The 16,501-nt window shown below is 50.1% G+C and overlaps 1 protein-coding gene and 1 long non-coding RNA gene across 2 annotated transcripts; one reads left to right on the top strand and one right to left on the bottom strand.

The window, feature by feature from the left end:
- Positions 1-3,866: 3,866 nt before the first annotated feature.
- Positions 3,867-7,928, bottom strand: LOC125326402. The gene is made up of 3 exons (XR_007203804.1): positions 7,766-7,928; positions 7,372-7,504; positions 3,867-4,987 (listed from the first exon to the last, which is right to left on the bottom strand). It is a non-coding gene; the product is annotated as an uncharacterized LOC125326402 (long non-coding RNA).
- Positions 7,929-8,705: 777 nt separating this feature from the next.
- PPP1R3B (protein phosphatase 1 regulatory subunit 3B) lies at positions 8,706-15,224 on the top strand. The gene is made up of 2 exons (XM_048305080.1): positions 8,706-8,756; positions 11,794-15,224. The coding sequence occupies exons 1-2, from the start codon at positions 8,743-8,745 to the stop codon at positions 12,683-12,685; spliced, it is 906 nt and encodes a 301-aa protein (XP_048161037.1). The 5' UTR covers positions 8,706-8,742; the 3' UTR covers positions 12,686-15,224.
- The last annotated feature ends 1,277 nt before the right edge of the window (positions 15,225-16,501 follow it).

The raw sequence follows: 16,501 nt of genomic DNA, 5'->3' as shown, positions 1-16,501 counted from the left end.
TTATGAATTGTATGTTGTAATTAAGTACAAGCATTTTTATTGCCATATAATAGACAGATATGTATTTTCATATTTGCAGGTGTCAAATGAAACATATTCCCACCCCTCCATTACCCAGACTACAAGGCAGTAATAAACCAGGAGTACTGATGAACTTGGCCCCCAGTCAATATGAGAGCTGAGGCTGTGAGCAGCCAATCATTCACACACTGAGCCAGTTCCACAATCAAAGCCCTTGGGTTAACCAGGGGCCACTGTCTGCTATTTATAGCTGCTCTAACTCACGTTTAAGCAGAGGCTTTAAAAATCTTGGAGGCAGGTTGGGTGCCAGGGTAGCTCCGTCCCGCACGTGGTTCCCTGGACAGGAATGGTGCAAAGCCCCAGTCGTGCTGTTGCACAGGCTGGATCAGCCTTGGCTGCCAGGGAAGCCACAAGCAGCTTGAGTTAAGCTGTTAATCAAACAGTACTTGGTTATTTAATTTGATTGAGCTAACTCTGCCTACCTCGTGGAGGACCTAAGCAAATTCCTTACTTGAGCAAACTCTACCACAGGCACAACTCTAGAAGCTGTGGGACCAAGGGCTTTAAAGGTTGTCTCAAAGCTGTCAAACCGCTCATAACCAGCTCACATCAGCCACAACCTGAGCTGCATTATGCATTGTAAAGACTCCCAAGGAGGATCCACCCAGCAGAGGGAGGGGAACCAACCAGACCTTGAGGAAGGCAAAGTCAGAAGACTGGACTTGAGCAATTTCAAGACTAAGCAATCACAGAGATCTGAGAAAGTTGGCAGGGTTTGAGGTGGGTCATCGCTCTGTGGGGCAGCCAGCTTAGATATACAGCCCATCTCCAGGATGTGACAGCAACTTCCTGTCTCTGGAACATGCTCTTGAGGAGATCCAAAGTGCTCTGAGAGTCTCAGATGATAAGGTTACAGCAACCAGCCTCAGAAAACAGTGTTTGGTCTTTTCCAGGTTGTTGCTTCCCTGGGAGCCTGAAGACTTTGTATTCTGAAGTAACCCTTAGATGAATGGAAATAATTAGTGCAGAGTATTTGGTACTACTGTCTGCAGTTTTTCACCACTGCACTATGAGTTTTGATGGAGTGGTACTGCGCAAAATTGGACTAATGCAGTGGGGGTCAAAGTATTTTTGAAAAATTAGGAAAGATGGCCTATTGTGGCATTTGGCTTTCAGGAAAAACTCCTGAGTTACCACTGCAGTCCTGAAGGTGAAAAAAGACCAAACCCCAAGGTGTTCACCTGCTACATACTATTTCACCTCTTCTAGATTTGTCTCTCCTTTTTAAGGAATAGATAAATCAGCAAATTGAATTCCCAGCCTACTTGTGGTGACTTTCAAAACCATAATATTTATTTCAACTTTGTGATTTTCCTGCAGCCCCTGACTATTGCTGTTTTTTACAGTTTTGCTGGTGCCACTCGATTCAAATCACTATAAGCTGGTCTCTTATTTACAAAGCCAAAGACCTTCTCTTTCACCACCTGCTGTGTCTGCACCATCTTGACTTGCCTTACAGCACTTTAACTTCTGCTCAGGAATCAGTAGCATTTAGGGAAGCTTGAGAGACACCAAGCAGTTTGTCTTAGTTTTGGGAGGACGTTGCATTTTCTTTACTCTGGTTTTCAGCCACAGCAGGGTCCCAGTAGCTGCTGATGAAGGGAAGCTGATTAGATCAGTAATATGAGATGAGCAAAGACTAGAGGAGGAGGAGAGCTAAAAGAGACAGACAAAAATGCTCGCAGGCTCTGTGGGCTCGGGACATGAGCTATTCCCAGCTGTCAGCACTGGAACACTGCTTACCGTACCATTTGATGGCCTGACTCCCTCCTCCCCAGCCAGAGACAGAGGCAACCTTCCTATGAATAGCTAGCCCGCTTTCCAGATCCCGTTAAGAGTTATTCCTGCCCTGGGTGTGCCTCTTGTCTGCAGGCACATTTCCTAAATGTGCTTCATCCAATCCAAGTTTAGAAGTCCTTGATGCGGTGCAAAGACGCTGTGCATAATCCTGTGAGGTGGAGATGAGATTAGCTGGATCTTGTAAGATCAGGCAGGGAGAGAGATGTCTCTGCAGGATCCTAAGCGCTCAGAAGATGAGGCAATGACAAGGTACCTGCAGACACTGGAAGCATTTGTATGCTCCAAAGCTGGGCTCTCAAGTGACCTACTTAGTAGCATTTATTGTACAACTTCAGAAGTACATGATCCCCAGAGAGGGGTAAGTTTTGCTAGCAGTTAGTTTCTGCAAGAAGGAAACTTCAAGATTCTGGTTAATTGGGTAAAAATCCTTGAATATAACTTCTGCCCACCTGGGATTAAATTAAAACTTCCAAATAAAAAGGCCAGGTTACACTTGAAAAACATTTTCAAAAAATGCAAAGGCTGATGACTGGAGTGGCTTCAGCTGACCTCCTTCCTCAGCACCCTGAGCTTTTGCCTTTACCACTGACATTGCCTTTGGCACTTGCTCAGGATACTGTTTAAAAGTCAGGCATCTTGTTCCTGCTGATTTTCAGATTCTCTCTATAGCGAATGCACAAACATAGGCAGGTCCAGAAAGCAACAGATCTCATCTTTCACTGACACTAATCTACAGATGAGACAAAATGCTTTGTGGAGGGATGGACCATTCTCTGCTGCAGCAGAGAGCCTGGATACTCAGAGAGGCTCAGCTAAAGGGTATGAACCCCTGAAAGGAGCTTAGGATCATATTTATCTTCAAGAACTACATGCTCTCCTCAGTCTGGCTTTTTCTGTCCCAGCCTTCATCAGCCTACAAGTGGCTTTCAGGCAAAGCACAGTCTCTTGTGCAAAGATAAGCCCTCAGAGTCCCCAGCCTGGATACACACAAGTTCCCAAGACATCTGCCCCACCAGATAAAGTTTGCAGACTTTGTAGGGCACCAAAGTTAAAATATACATTGCTTCACTATGATTTATGCATCTAGGGCAGGTTCGAGTTCAGCCAGTTGGATACCTGTATGGTATAAAACAGGCAAGCTGTCAATGCAGCTGGGCTGATTCAGCCTGCTTGAGAGGAGCTGAGCATCCCTCTGGATTTGCAATCACACTAGTGCATCCACTGAAACAGCCCAAATTCCTTTTCTTACTCTTGCCACTCCAGCCCAGCCCTTGCTGTCTCTCTCCTGCAGGAGCACATGGGGAATTTGGAGGATCTGAGGTTTTAATCCAAACTGTGTCTTCACGCTCCTTTCTTCCTTCCTGTTTACAGATTTTTTTTTTTTACACATAGTATCTGCACAACCAGGTACTCCTCGGTTCAAACAAACATCAGAAGGGATGGAAAACCACCATGTTTTTCTGCAACTGCTGAAGCACAATGTACTAGTTTGAAAATAAACCAGTGGGAGGCACCAAGTCAGAATAACAATTTAATAGAATTTAAAGAAAAGGAAAAAAAGTAAAAGAAAACACTGTCAAACTGACAGAGTCAAGGTACAACCTGACACCCTGTTAGGCAGGGTGGTGGTAGCAGTCTGGTAGAATGGTGGCTGCAGTCCTCTGAAGCAGTGATCCTGTAGTAAAAGAGTCTGCTCTTCCTCAGAAAGTCCAATGGTGGCTGGATAGCTCCTGTCCTCTGGAAATCCAGTGGGAAGGGGGATGACTCTGGTGGTCAGAGTCCCAGATTATATCCACGATGGGATGCTTGGTTCCTCCCTCTGGGTGGAGCATCTCACAATGGGGTAATGAGTCATGAGGCCAAGTGTTGATTAGGCTCATTAACAGAAGATAGTCCGGAGGGAGTTATCTCTGAGTCAGGCGGCAGGGCATTGATGGGCAATTAACAGCAAGATAGTCTGGGGGGAGGAGGCAAGGAAACACTGCCCCACGTGATTTCAACAGCTCCTGAGGATGGTAATAGAATACACTGCAACCCAGGACACACAACAAAGAACAGTTTCTGGGAGGTCAAGCCAGACGTTCCCACAGAGCATGTTCAGTAGAGGAAGGGATGCTCTCAAGAAAAAAGAAGGAAGGATGGGTACACAGTTGTTGCACTGCTTTATGCAATCTTGGGACAGACAACCAACCTCCTTTCTACTGCTATGATTTTTCCATAACCTCACTGATGGGAATGAATTCTGTAGACTGCAGGAAGGCAGTCCTGCTCAAGGTCCTTGAGCAGCTCTCTGAAAAGAACATTATATATGTTGAAAAAGCAGGACGTACCATTCTCTTCCTGCAGGGACTCACCCACTCTTGGGTCCCGGTCTCTGGAGAAGAGATTTTTCCAGCTTGGTACCCAGCCTCACTTTAGCACTGCTAAAACATTTTCAACAAGCACGTTGTACTCCAGGCCAAGGACTTCTCTCTTTGTTGGTCCTGTCTGTCTGTCATTTGGTTTCTCTACTGTCATTTGTCTCCTTGTGCTGACCTTTGAGCTCTTCCTTTGCTGAAAGCCCATTCCCCTTTTTCTCTCTAAGTAGCAGCTTTCCTTAAAGCATTTGTTGTAGCTAATTTACCTTCATTCATTCCCCCATAATTTCCCTCTTTTTTTTGCAAGGATTTTCAAGGTCTCTCTTGTTGGGCATTTTTGATATTAAGAAGCATGGTTTTGTAATACCCAGTCTTTCTCTACAGCACACAGTACCAGGCCAGGCTTTGCATCTGGCCCAACACCATCTTCGCTGTGCATGTTGGGCTGGAAGGGAAGGTGCCATGGTCTTCAGTGGGCAGAGTACACATTCCACAGGGTGTTTGACCATGGGTGCACACGAGATCCAAAGGGAGCCATGCCAAGATAAATACCCCACCTCAGGCCTGCAGCCAGTATATTGAAGCAGCTTCTCATTTCTGGACAGGAGAAGCAGAGGGGCCTCTGCCCTGGAGCACAGCTCCCCAAGGCACAGTCAAGAGCCTTAGCCAAGAGTGGGATTTCCTTTGATACTGGGGCACGTTGAATGATCTTTGCTTAATTGCCTGGGACAGACACAGGAGTTTGAGACCTATGGAAAAAAAAGGGGAATCCCATCACCCAACAGGTCTTCTCAAGTCTTTCCTTTGGTGAAGCTGTTTGCTGTGACACTAGAGAAGCTGGACTGGGGCCTGGGAGCACAAGGAGCTCCCAAGCAACACATCAGGCTTCAGCACACAGTTACAGATGATGGTGAGAGGTACCAAGCTGACTGCAGTTACCAAGTTGATGGTGAGGGAGTCCATGTTTCCTACAGCTTTCTGTCACACTGGCCATAGCTGGCCAAGCAGCTGTCAGTGCTGGCTGGCCAGCAAGCACAGACATTGACCAGTGGCCACTGGCCAGCTGGCCTCTGCAGCCAAGCCCTGCTCTGCTTTTGCTCAGCAAGGATGCTCACTGGGTCTCTCCCCATCAGCTGCTGAGTCTCATGAAACCTAAAAGGGGTGGGAAGTGGCTGCTGATTTGGCAGAGGGCATGAGGTATGGGATGGGGTGCCCCATGGCAGCAGGCCCTGCACAGCTCCCTGTTGCATCAACCACTCCACTGGTTTACAGCCCTCGCCCTTGAGCCTTGGCCCTGCAGCCTGATGTGGTGTGGACACATTGCACAACACTCTTGGCCCCTCTCCCCTTTCCTGCTGGGACTGCCCACTAGCCAGCTGCTGGGAAGCTGAGCTGTCGCAACAGCCTGCAGGTTCCCAACAAGAAGGAGAAGATGCTCCATCCACCCATGTCTCCAGTAGGGCACTGAGGAGGTGGCAGGACCAGGAAGGGTCCCTGAGGACCGACTCAAGCCTGCTGGTAGAGATGGCTCTTGAGGGAGCATGGCAGGGGAAGGAGGGCCCCTCAGGAGGGGCAGAGAAGCTCATCCTCCCTGCAGCAAACCAGCAGGGCTGCATCCAAGAGGTGCAGGAGCCACCATGTCCTGTACCAGGATGTGCTGGGGTAAATACTCATTGAATGAGGAAGGAAACCCAGGTGAGACATGATGAGAGAGAGGGACCCTCCTTCCAGAGCTGTCTTTTGTGGATGGGACTAGTTCTGCAACACTCCCCCAGAGAGAAGCAGCATGCAGCCTCTTCCTCATGCCAGGGAACAAGCTCTTCTCATCTCTCAGCAAGGCAGGAGGGGTGGAAAGCTGTGGGGAAATCACAAAGACACCTGCACAAGGGCCTAGCATGGAGCTAAATATAGCCGCTATCTCAGCTTCCCAGAGATAACAGACTGTGTCCACAGTCTGCCGCAATGCCCTGCCCAGGCTTCCACCTACCTTTGCTTCAGGGGCAAACACCGAGCCACAGTTGTGAAACACCGTGCCCCACTCATGGCAAACAGGGGCAGACATGCACCCTGAGCCACCTCGTGTGCATTCCATGCCTGGTGCTGGGGCTGGCTGGGCACAGCCTGCACAGCACAGAGGAACCAGCATCTCCCTCGGCACCTCCGTGGTGCCGAGCTGCCAGCAAGGAGCAGGAGAAACTTGTGGCGGACCAGAGTGACAAGTGTGAGTCAGATCAGGGCTTCCACCAATTTTGGGACTCATCCCATCAAGTCCACCGCTTCCACCTGAACTTCTCTGGACCAGTGACGCTGAGCCAGGAGGCAGTGGCTCTGCCTGGAGAAGGGGGGGCAGCACTGGAGAGGATCTGGGCATGACCACCTTATCCCATGTCTGCCTGTTGCTCCTGGGGAAATCTGAACATGGGTCTCCTCATTTCTGCTGTAAACCCTGTCATTAAGTAACACATGCTAAAATCCCACCATACCCTCAGCACATGAAATATTACTGTAAGTCTGCAACACTCCTGCAATGGGTACATCTTTCAGCTCTCTCTCCCCAACTTTAAATATTACCATTGCTTTTACCAAAAAAGAGTTTATAAAACAAAAAAAGTGCAGCTTTTTTCCCCCCAACAGAATCCTTTTGCCTCGCAGAGTAATAAGTTTATTAAATGTCAGCTTCCAGCAGGAAGTCTCCAGCTTTAACAATAGCTGTCTGTGTTTCCACAAGTTAATGGAAAACAAATGTTGACACTTCAATCCTGCTTTTCTGCTCTGTAAGGAAGGTGAGAGAGAGCAGCATTGCTCGCAGCTGTGCAGTTAGAAGCTAGATGTGGCACAAAAAGTATTCCCACTACTACCATGGGGAGAAGGTAAATGCACCTTCCTACCTTCCAGCAGGCTTTACAGCTTCTGCTGCTTGCCCATGGAGGTGGCGTTTGTCCACAGAGCCACTCCCCTGGCAGGGAGGCCAGCTCCATGCACACTTTCCACATTATTGAGGACATTGGGCTCTGTGCTGACATGGACACAAGGAGCAGAAATGGGAACTGGAGGCAGGAGAATAGCTGGGAAGACCCCTTGACCCAGCTGGCCCTGCAAAGCAGTGGGGATCTATGACAGAGCATCGACTCACCTGGCAGATGTTTTCAGGATCTTGGAAACACCTTTCCAGTTCTACCCATGTGCCAGATAGGGATTCCCATGGAGCTGATCTCTTTGCCAGACAGGCCCTGTTGGTGTTTTTTCCTCAGGGAGGGAAGCCACCTCTACAAAAAAAAAAGCATTTTTTTTCCACTGCACATTGTAAATATTGTCTGGAAAGCAGATTTTTGAGTATCCTCTGGAGATTTCCACCCAGGGCCAGCACAGGCCTGGGGCTGTGGCTAAAGATATGAGTGTGAGAGTTACCCTCCTCCCCACCCAGCCCTGAGCACCCAAACACCCTGGGCCAGCTCAGACAGGAAGATTGGTGCCCAAAAAAGGCTTTCCTGTCTCAAGAGCAGATTCTCATGGGTTTGGCTGCTTACTTGTGGCGTCTGGAAAGCCTCCTCTGCTGTTCTCACTTCTGGCCCCTCAATTCAGGAAAGAAACTGAGGTGCAGGAGCAGGTCCAGAGAAGTGCAACAAGGCAAGTGATGGGTCTGGAACACAAGTTCTCTTGAGGAGCGGCTGAGGGAGCTGGGGGTGTTTAGTCCAGAGAAAAGAAGGCTCAGGGGAGACCTTAATCACTGTCTGCAAGTACCTGAAAGGAGCCTCTTCTCCCAGGTAATCCGTGACAGGACAAGAGGACACAGTCTTAAGCTGCAGCAGGAGAGGTTTAGGTTGGACATTAGAAGGAACTTCTTCACAGAAAAGGTGGTTAGACATTGGAGTGGGCTGCCCGGGGAGTTGGTCACACTCCCTGAGGCGTTAAGGAAAGACTGGATGTGGCACCTAGTACTGTGGTTTAGCTGACATGGTGGTGTTCAGTCATAGGTTGGACTCAATGATCTCAGAGGTCTTTTCCAACCAAATTGATTCTGTGATTCCGGACACATAGGGACAGCAACCTGGCGCAGGAGCCGACGGATAGTGAAGGACTGCGGCCAGCTGAAGCCTGACACAGAGCTTGTCACTTCTACCACAATGAGCTTCCCCTTCCGTGGGGTGGGGAGCGGCGGGGCTGCTCGGCGAGGTTCCCCCCCCCCACACGGGAGCCGCGGCGCAGCTGAGGGAGGGCCCCCCACACGGGAGCCGCGGCGCAGCTGAGGGAGGGCTCCCCACACGGGAGCCGCGGCGCAGCCCCCGGAGCTCCCCCGCCGGGCGGATCCGCCATCCCCGCCCGGCCCCTCAGCACCCGCTGGACACCGCGGCCCCGCCCACCGGCCCGCCCCGCCCCCTCGCGTGCGGGGCGCCCTCGCTCGAAGCGCGCTGATTGGCTGTCGTTCCTTGGGGCGGGGCCGGGCGCCCTTAAGAGGCCGGCCCGGCGCTGGCGGGGCGCGCGGAGGTGCTGCAGGACCGGCCCCATGCACTGCACCAGGTACGGGCGCGCCGCGGCCCCCGGCGCTAATGCTGCTCCTCTTCCTTTTTGCCTTCCCTGCCTCCCTCCTGCTCGGGGTCGCAGCTCCCTCGCTTGTGCGGGAGCGGTTCTGGCGCTCCCCGCCGCGGTGCTGTTCCTGGGGGAAAAGGGGGTCCTGTGGCTTGGCTCCTGCAGCCCCCGGCTGTGCCGGGAGCCGGAGCGGCGGGGCTGCCCCTCCGCGGGGCTCTCTTCCGCCGCCTCTCCCGGGTCTGGGCGGCGCGGCTTGTCTGGTGTTGCGGAGGGGGCGGGCTGTAGCGAGTTAACACCGCCGGGCAGATGCCTGCGGGAAGCGGGCTGTGCCCGCGGGGCGGCCCGGCCTTCCCTGGGGCGGCGAGCAGGAGGGGGTGCGGAGCGTCCGAGTGCTGCTTCAGCCGGCTGCGTGTCACGGCTACGAACTTTGGCTCGGCAAGTGCTGCACGCCCAGCCCTGTGCAAGGGGTCGCCTGTCCCCAGGTAGAGTGGGAAGCATAGCGGAGGCAGCCGAAGGGGCTCGTAAGGGAGGTGCAAGTAATTCCTTGGCTCTGGCTTAATTCTCCTTCGTAGAATGACAGGAGGGAGGAGTGAGTGGCGACAGACATCCTTTTCAGGAGAGGGTAAAGTTATGGGAAGAAGTCCGGAGGCAGAGTCGAGTTTGTTCCCTTTTTGAGGGGTAAGGGAAAGGAGTTGGCACCTGTACCTGCATAGGGCTCCCTGCCTTGCACTGTTTGCTTTCTGGAGTTTTCTTTCCTGCATGAGCTCTCAAAGCTATATCCCTGTTCCCACCTTCAAAGAATCTGAAGTTCAAGACAACCCTCATCAGCCCCGAAAGGGGAAACCTGCCTCTGGCTGAGAGCTGAGCATCAGCAGGCTCTCAAGTGCAGAAAAAGTTCTCTGGGATATCAAATGAGCTGGAAAGACAGTTCATAAAAGCACAGAGCTCATGCTCATAGTTGGTTATGAAGAGCTCTTGCTATAGTTTTTAGCTTGGAAAAAAGCTCCTAAGCAATGCAGTTGGGCTGGGTATTTTATGGCCTCTTCATTCTAAAACTGTGAATAACTAAGGCTTGCCATGAAACCTGACTTCTCAGAAGTTACAGGAATTCAGCTGAATAAATTTCCCTGGGAAAAGATGCAATGCAGATGAAACTGACCCAAGTAAGAGTAGATGCATTGGAGGCTGCATTAAAGGAGGAAATGACCTATATAAAGTGTGTATGAACAAAAACTTGGTAAAACCAGGTAGAGATGAGCAGAACAGTGTTAGCAGACAGTGTTAGGTGGATCTGATGTGTCTGTCTAGCGCAGCTGCCCTTGAGCTGAAAGGAGGCACTGCAGAAGGAGTTGGCTGGTGGGTGTGTTGGGATGCAAGCCTTGGCACATGTGCTCTGAATAAACAGATACCCTTGCTGAGTGGATGCTATGAAAGCCTGCTCAGAGCTGCTGTGTTGGTGTTACAGGGTGGGGAGTTAAAGCACTGAATTGGAGAGTGTGGCTCTTGCTTTTTCTTGGCATGGGAGCAGCAGTCAAGTACTAGAGCTGGCTGTGCATGGCTTTGGCAGCCGGAACTCTGCTGCATCACAAGGCCAGTGGTCACTGCTACTGCTGCTGGCTCATCCTGCCCTGTGGTGGGAGCAGCTTTGAAGCCTGGCCTGCAGCCAAGCAGGATTCTTATTAAGGGTATACTGTGTTTAAAGTCACCTGCAGTACAGTTGATTTAAGGGGGATGTGTGTGATAAATGCATCCAGTAGTTTATCCAGAGCCAGGCAAAAGAGTCTGCCAAAAGCATCCATCTGAATGTCAGTGTAAGGGCAGGGAGTGATAGATGCAGTGTTCTGGGAGCTACATCTGGCAAAGTGCCCTACGGTGGATGTATAGAGAGAGATGGTGCTGCATCCCTGAAGGAACAGGCTGGGTGCTGGAGGAGAGGCTGTAGTGGAGTGGCACACGGCCTTCTGGGAGAAGGACTTGCTTCCAAAGCCTCAGTGAAGCTCGGGTAGGGGAGTTGTGTTCGGCAGAGACCTGTGGCTGTATGGATGTTTTCCAGGGGCTTAGCACAAACACTGTGGAGGCTTGAGGTGCAGACTCTGCTGGAGATAGAAGTGGCTGATGTGCCTTCTGAGCTGACACTTGTTTTAAAGCGGAGTAGAGGGAAGAAAGCTCCAGAGCAGTGCTGGCTAAGCCGGTGCCCTTCTGCTGTGTCAGACTGTTGCTATCCTTACAATACTACTTGCAGGCACTTTGGATGGAGCAGTTCTGGGGGATAGTGGTGAGCAAAGTGTGTAGTTCAACTGAACTGGCTGACATCTGGGGTTTTATGAGAGGTGAAGTCAGTTGTGTACAGCAGCTTGTGACAAACTGAGTTCCTACTCCTACAAAAGCTTGTGAAGCCCTGAGGAGAATCTCTCCTGGAGGGAGGCAAGCGCAGCAGGAATACTGCTTTACGTAGCATTGAAATTTGATAATCTGTGGGTTTTGTGAGCATGGGCAGGACTGAGCCATGGGCTTTGCTTTGGATTGGAAATGTTCTGGTCCTGCCACTTCTGCTGCAGTGTGTTTCTCACAGTGTCTGTAAATCACACCATGCAAGTACCTGCCTGTTGCAGTGGGGATACTGCAACACGCATATATCAAACCAGGAGTCCCGTGGAAAGGAAATATATATGGACAGACAGATTCTTGCTAGCTGTTTCAGAGAGATGTTTATTTCTCCAGCCGCATGGCCGGAGCTCTGCCCAGGAACTGTTCCAGTCACCGGACCCGAGGGTCCTTCTGCCCGCGCAGGGAACACAAACCAACCAATGGGAACGAGGCTGAGCAGGGGCAGGGAAGCCCCGTGTCTGTGCCCTCAGGGCCCCTCTCCCAGGGCTACACGGCAGGGGAGGGACCCCAACACCTGCCTTTAATTAAGAAGCAAGCTTATTTGGGATGGCTGGGGGGGGGAGTGATATATCAATTTTCTGACAAAATTCATATTAAAATGGTTTTCTAGCACCAACTGACCCTTCTTCTCATCTTCCAGAGTATTAGACTATTTCCCTCACAAGCAAGCAATGGCTGTGGATGTAGCAATGCAGCTGTACCTGTGCTCTCCACCCTTGCGAAGAGAGAAGTGTGCCTGCAAAATTGCTCCAAAGCCAAGCAAGCCACTGCGGCCCTGCATCCAGCTGAGCAGCAAGACTGCACTGAACGGACCAGGAGAGGCAGCAAAATCCTTCACACACAACAAAGTGAAGAAGAGGGTGTCGTTTGCAGATAGCAGAGGCTTCGCTCTGACAATGGTAAAGGTGTTCTCAGAGTTTGAAGATCCACTTGATATTCCTTTCAACATCACAGAGCTGATAGACAACATCGTGGGTCTGACAACAGTAGAGAAGGACAGCTTTGTCCTGGATTTTGTTCAGCCCTCTGTAGACTACCTGGACTTCAGAAACCGCCTCCAGACAGACTGTGTCTGTCTGGAAAACTGTGTGCTAAAGGAGAAATCTATTGTGGGAACGGTGAAGGTTAAGAACCTTGCTTTTGAAAAGACTGTGAAGATCCGGATGACGTTTGACACCTGGAAAAGCTTTGTAGATCACCCGTGCCAGTATGTCAAGGATATGTATGGAGGGTCAGATCAGGACACATTTTCCTTTGACATCAGCTTGCCCGAGGGAATTCAATCACACGAAAGAGTCGAGTTTGCCATTTCCTTTGAGTGCAATGGGAAGGTGTACTGGGACAACAATAGGGGCACAAATTACAGGATCATACGGTCAGAACTGAAGTCTGCCCAGGAAGCTGTCCGTCCCCCACAGGCTCCTGACTTTGGCAGTGCATTTGACCGGTTTGGGAGCCCCCGGTGCTCCTATGGCCTCTTTCCTGAGTGGCCCAGTTATTCAGGCTACGAGAAGCTTGGGCCCTACTATTGATCCAAGGACAAAGCCCAGGTTGAGTAACTGTTGCTGGTGTGTCTGCAGGCCTTGGGGCTGGTCTGAACACAGAAGAATGAATGGGTGGAAGAAGTATGGTTCTGTGTAGCTTAGCATAAGCCTCCTAGCAAAACCAGATGTGCAGTACTCTGCTGGCAGGGGGCTTATAATCAGAGAAGCAATTCTGGCTCTCCAGATGATCAGAGGACCAGGGACTGCTCATGTGTCTTCAGCACTTCTTCCTCTTCAGTAAAGTTGCCGTGTCCAGGGAAACACTACAGTGCTTATATTGCCTGTCCAAGCTATGTAGCGGCTGCTTTGTATTGCCTGCCTATTATTAAAAGGCTCTTTCAAAATATGTCCTAGTATTATATTGTTAGTGGGCTGTACTACAGCTGCAGGGTTCTCCTTGCAAAGCCAGCCTGTGCCTGTCAGGAAATAGTGTGGTTGGATTGCCAGGAATGGAATCCTCTCTTTGCACATATCCTTGTAGTGAGGCCCTTCCTACTGGAGGCAGAAAGTGTGTTTTGGAAGTGAAAATGCAGTGTGATGACAGGAAGTGTGGCCTTACAGCCGGCCATATTAGGAGATGTGCCTGTAGGAGAGGATCTGATATGCTTAGTCACCAGTTGTTATATCAGATGATCTTGAAAATCTCTCATACCATTGGTGTTACCAAAAATAGATTAGCTGTAGCTGTGTGGTGCTTGTAATACAGCTGTGGTTGATATCCTTGACTGCCTTCTTCAAAACCTTCCTGTTTCTTTAACCACAAGTGATCAATGATGCTTTTTCCCCTGATGGACATCTGAAGTTGGCTGTGCTGGACCCTGAAAACGCATTTCTTCCTCCTGTGGGTGGTAAACCAGAGTTTTGCCCAGCTGGGGCCCAGGGTCCTGTGCAGGAGACTCTCCTTGTTTGTTACAGGAGCTAAACACCAACAGACCCCATGGCTGTCTAGGCCATGTCCTGTATACAAAGGTGGCTGTTGTGTACCCACGGTGGTGGAAGTGCCTTGACTGAGAAAGGGGTGGTATGTGCGATCCCAGCAATACTTTGGGATGAGCAGGCTTTGGAACTGATGTTGCTTTTAAGATCTGGTAATGGTTTGTTACTCTGTGCCATGGACTGCTTGGCAGCTAAAGGTGTGGCACTGCTCACATGTGAGAGTGCTGTGGCTGTCCTGGATGAGCGTGCTGGGCTCCCCTCACTGTTGGAGCAGTATCTGCCAGTTTGACCTGCAAATGCCCAGATTTGCATCTCTGACCATAAAAAGTGGCTCGCCCCACCTATGCAAAGAACTAGCCATGAGGAGAGTGAGATGTGGGGTTATCCTGACAGCACCCCTGCATGTGAGACAAATCACAGATGTGAGCCATCCCTATGATTAAAGAGGTGGCTTGTCTTCTGGATGTGTGCTTGAGGTGGTGAGCTTGGCAGTGCCATACAGCCTCTTAAAGTTTCTGGGGTGTTAACTGAGCAGAATAACTTAATCCCTCAGCTCAAAGGGAGAGTGCTGAACAGTTTGTAGAAATAGAGGTCAAGGAAATACTACTTTTTCTAGTGCATAAGCTTTATATAATTTTGGGTGCCTGTAGTGGCCTGTGGATGTGCTGGAGAGAAGCAACAGGCTAGACTACTTAACTTTGTTAACATAGCTTTTAATTCTGGATACTACTGTGCAAATACTTACAAGCTGTTTTACTCTAACCTAGAAGGGATACTGGGATCACTGTTGGGTATCAAAAGGGACAAGAGCTTGCAGGAAGAATAGCTGGCCCTCAACTGCTGCTTTTTCAAAATACGAAATCAATGCGTGTCTCCACTGTGCCTGATCACTTAGTCGAGGTGGTGAATCTACTTGCTAGCCAAGAGCTCATCAGGCTTGGTTCCTCTGTTCTAACAGCTTCCCAAGTCAGCCCTTAGAGCCTGCATCTGGTCTCTCCGGGAGGGACTGTTGCCTAGCTTGGCTTGGTTTTAAACTTAAGGCAAGTTTGAGTGATGCTGATACTTTTTATTTATTTAGTGTATGGTGTTAATGCTGTAAGACACTGACTGTAGAAAAGTCGTGTTCTCCTGGCACCTTCTTATGCCTATGGAGAGCTGTTTGTGAGCTGAAACAAAGCATGTGGGTCTGGGGTGCTGTGGATGGTGGGATCTCCTTATGGGCTTGTTTTCAGGCTGTGCATTGGGTGTGCTTAGGGAGGAACGTGGAAGCTAAGCTAGAAGAGCAGTGCCATAAGTAAAGCTAGGTTGGGAACTGACTATTTGACCAATAGCAGTTTAAAAATACTACTTGTGGCCTTTCCCCTTTTCCCTTTTTCCATTGCCAATGTGAACATAGAAGTGAGGGGGTTGCTCTCCTTGCTCTATGCCTGGAAGTGCCTTGTAGGATGTTTTGCATGTTTGTTTTTAAAAGATATTTTTGTACACAACATTCAAGTGGAAAATGCACTTTATAATTGCCATGTAATGACTCTTTTAAAAATATGGTTCTGTTTTTATCTGATTGTTAAAATAAAGGTGGAACAAAATGTTGGCTGTGTATATTGCCATCATCTTATTTAAGCACCCATGGGGCTGGGGAGGCGATTTGGACACGGGTCCAGCTTCCTGCAAGTGGCCATTGGCAGGGAGGAGCATACATCCACATTGAATTCTGCTGCCCGAAACAGGAAAGAGCTGCCTGTTCCTGCTGCCTTCCTGCCAACACAAATGCTTCCATTGCCTCTGCAGCCCTGCGATGGGAGGAGCCCAGACCCTTTTCTCTGTGCTCTTAGGTTTCCCCACTAATCACTGTGTTCCTGAACTACTCTTCACTCTTCTCCTGCTTGCAGTGCTAGGAACAGCCTTTTCGGGTTTTTCTGCTTTTGAGTCAGTCTCGTTCTCCCCTTTCTCCCCTTCCCCCATGCTGGCTTGATATGGGATCAGTGCTTTACTGTCTGCCTGTGTACTGGGGTGTGATGGATGCTGGGAGAGGTGTTGCAGAAGTGGGGACAGACCCTTTTGTATACCAGGATCTGATGAAAGCTAGACCCTTCTTTATGTCCAAGTAATTGTCCCTGTTGTCACTGCAATAAGAAGCACTAGCAGGAAACATGCCCTTTTGCAGAAAGGGAACAGCTGGTGTGAATGCCAGCCAGGGCTAGTTTCTGCATTTGACCTGGCTTTCACCACAAAGATTGAGCCTCGGTGATGCCCTGGAGGTGTTGTATTTCAAACAATCAACTACTGAGCTGGGTGGATTTTGCCGCTTACAGATGAGGTAAAATGGAAAGCCATGGGGAAGGGGAGGAAGATGTGTTTGTCTTGGTGCGTGCTGGTTTCAGCAGCTCTGTGGGCAGTGCTTCCCATCTTACCGCAAAGCCTTGCGGAGAGTGAGCTTGGCCTTTGCTCTATACAGAGATAAAACCGAGCACCTTCTGACTGTGGCTCTTTCCAAGTCTCCTGCTGTCATAAGATGAGCTCTCTTTACAGGGTGTTTTGCTTTCTGTAGCAGCTGGGTAAGGTAAAGCTTTTCGTTTCTTGGTTCCTCCCCTAGTATTTGCATCACAAAACCAAGCATGCTGACGCAGGGGGGTGAAGCTGCTCCCCTTCACAGAGAAATATGGGGCCTGCATGCACCTGGGACAAGGTTATTGCATGGTGTCCCTTGCCTGTGATCATTTACTGCCCTGTGGCTCAGGGGAGTCTGCCTTGGCTGTCACCCACTGCTGCTTGTGTCCAGAGGCCCTTCTGGCCCTTTCTTTGTGGTGGGATTCTTCCAGCTGAGAGCACTTGGGTCCTGGAAAAAGGACAGGGGAAAGGCTGAAGAGT

This window comes from Corvus hawaiiensis, chromosome 5 (assembly GCF_020740725.1).
Source record: "Corvus hawaiiensis isolate bCorHaw1 chromosome 5, bCorHaw1.pri.cur, whole genome shotgun sequence".
Taxonomy (NCBI): Eukaryota; Metazoa; Chordata; class Aves; order Passeriformes; family Corvidae; genus Corvus; species Corvus hawaiiensis.
Note: the sequence above shows the minus strand (reverse complement) of the source record. Positions and strands in the feature narration are given on the sequence as shown.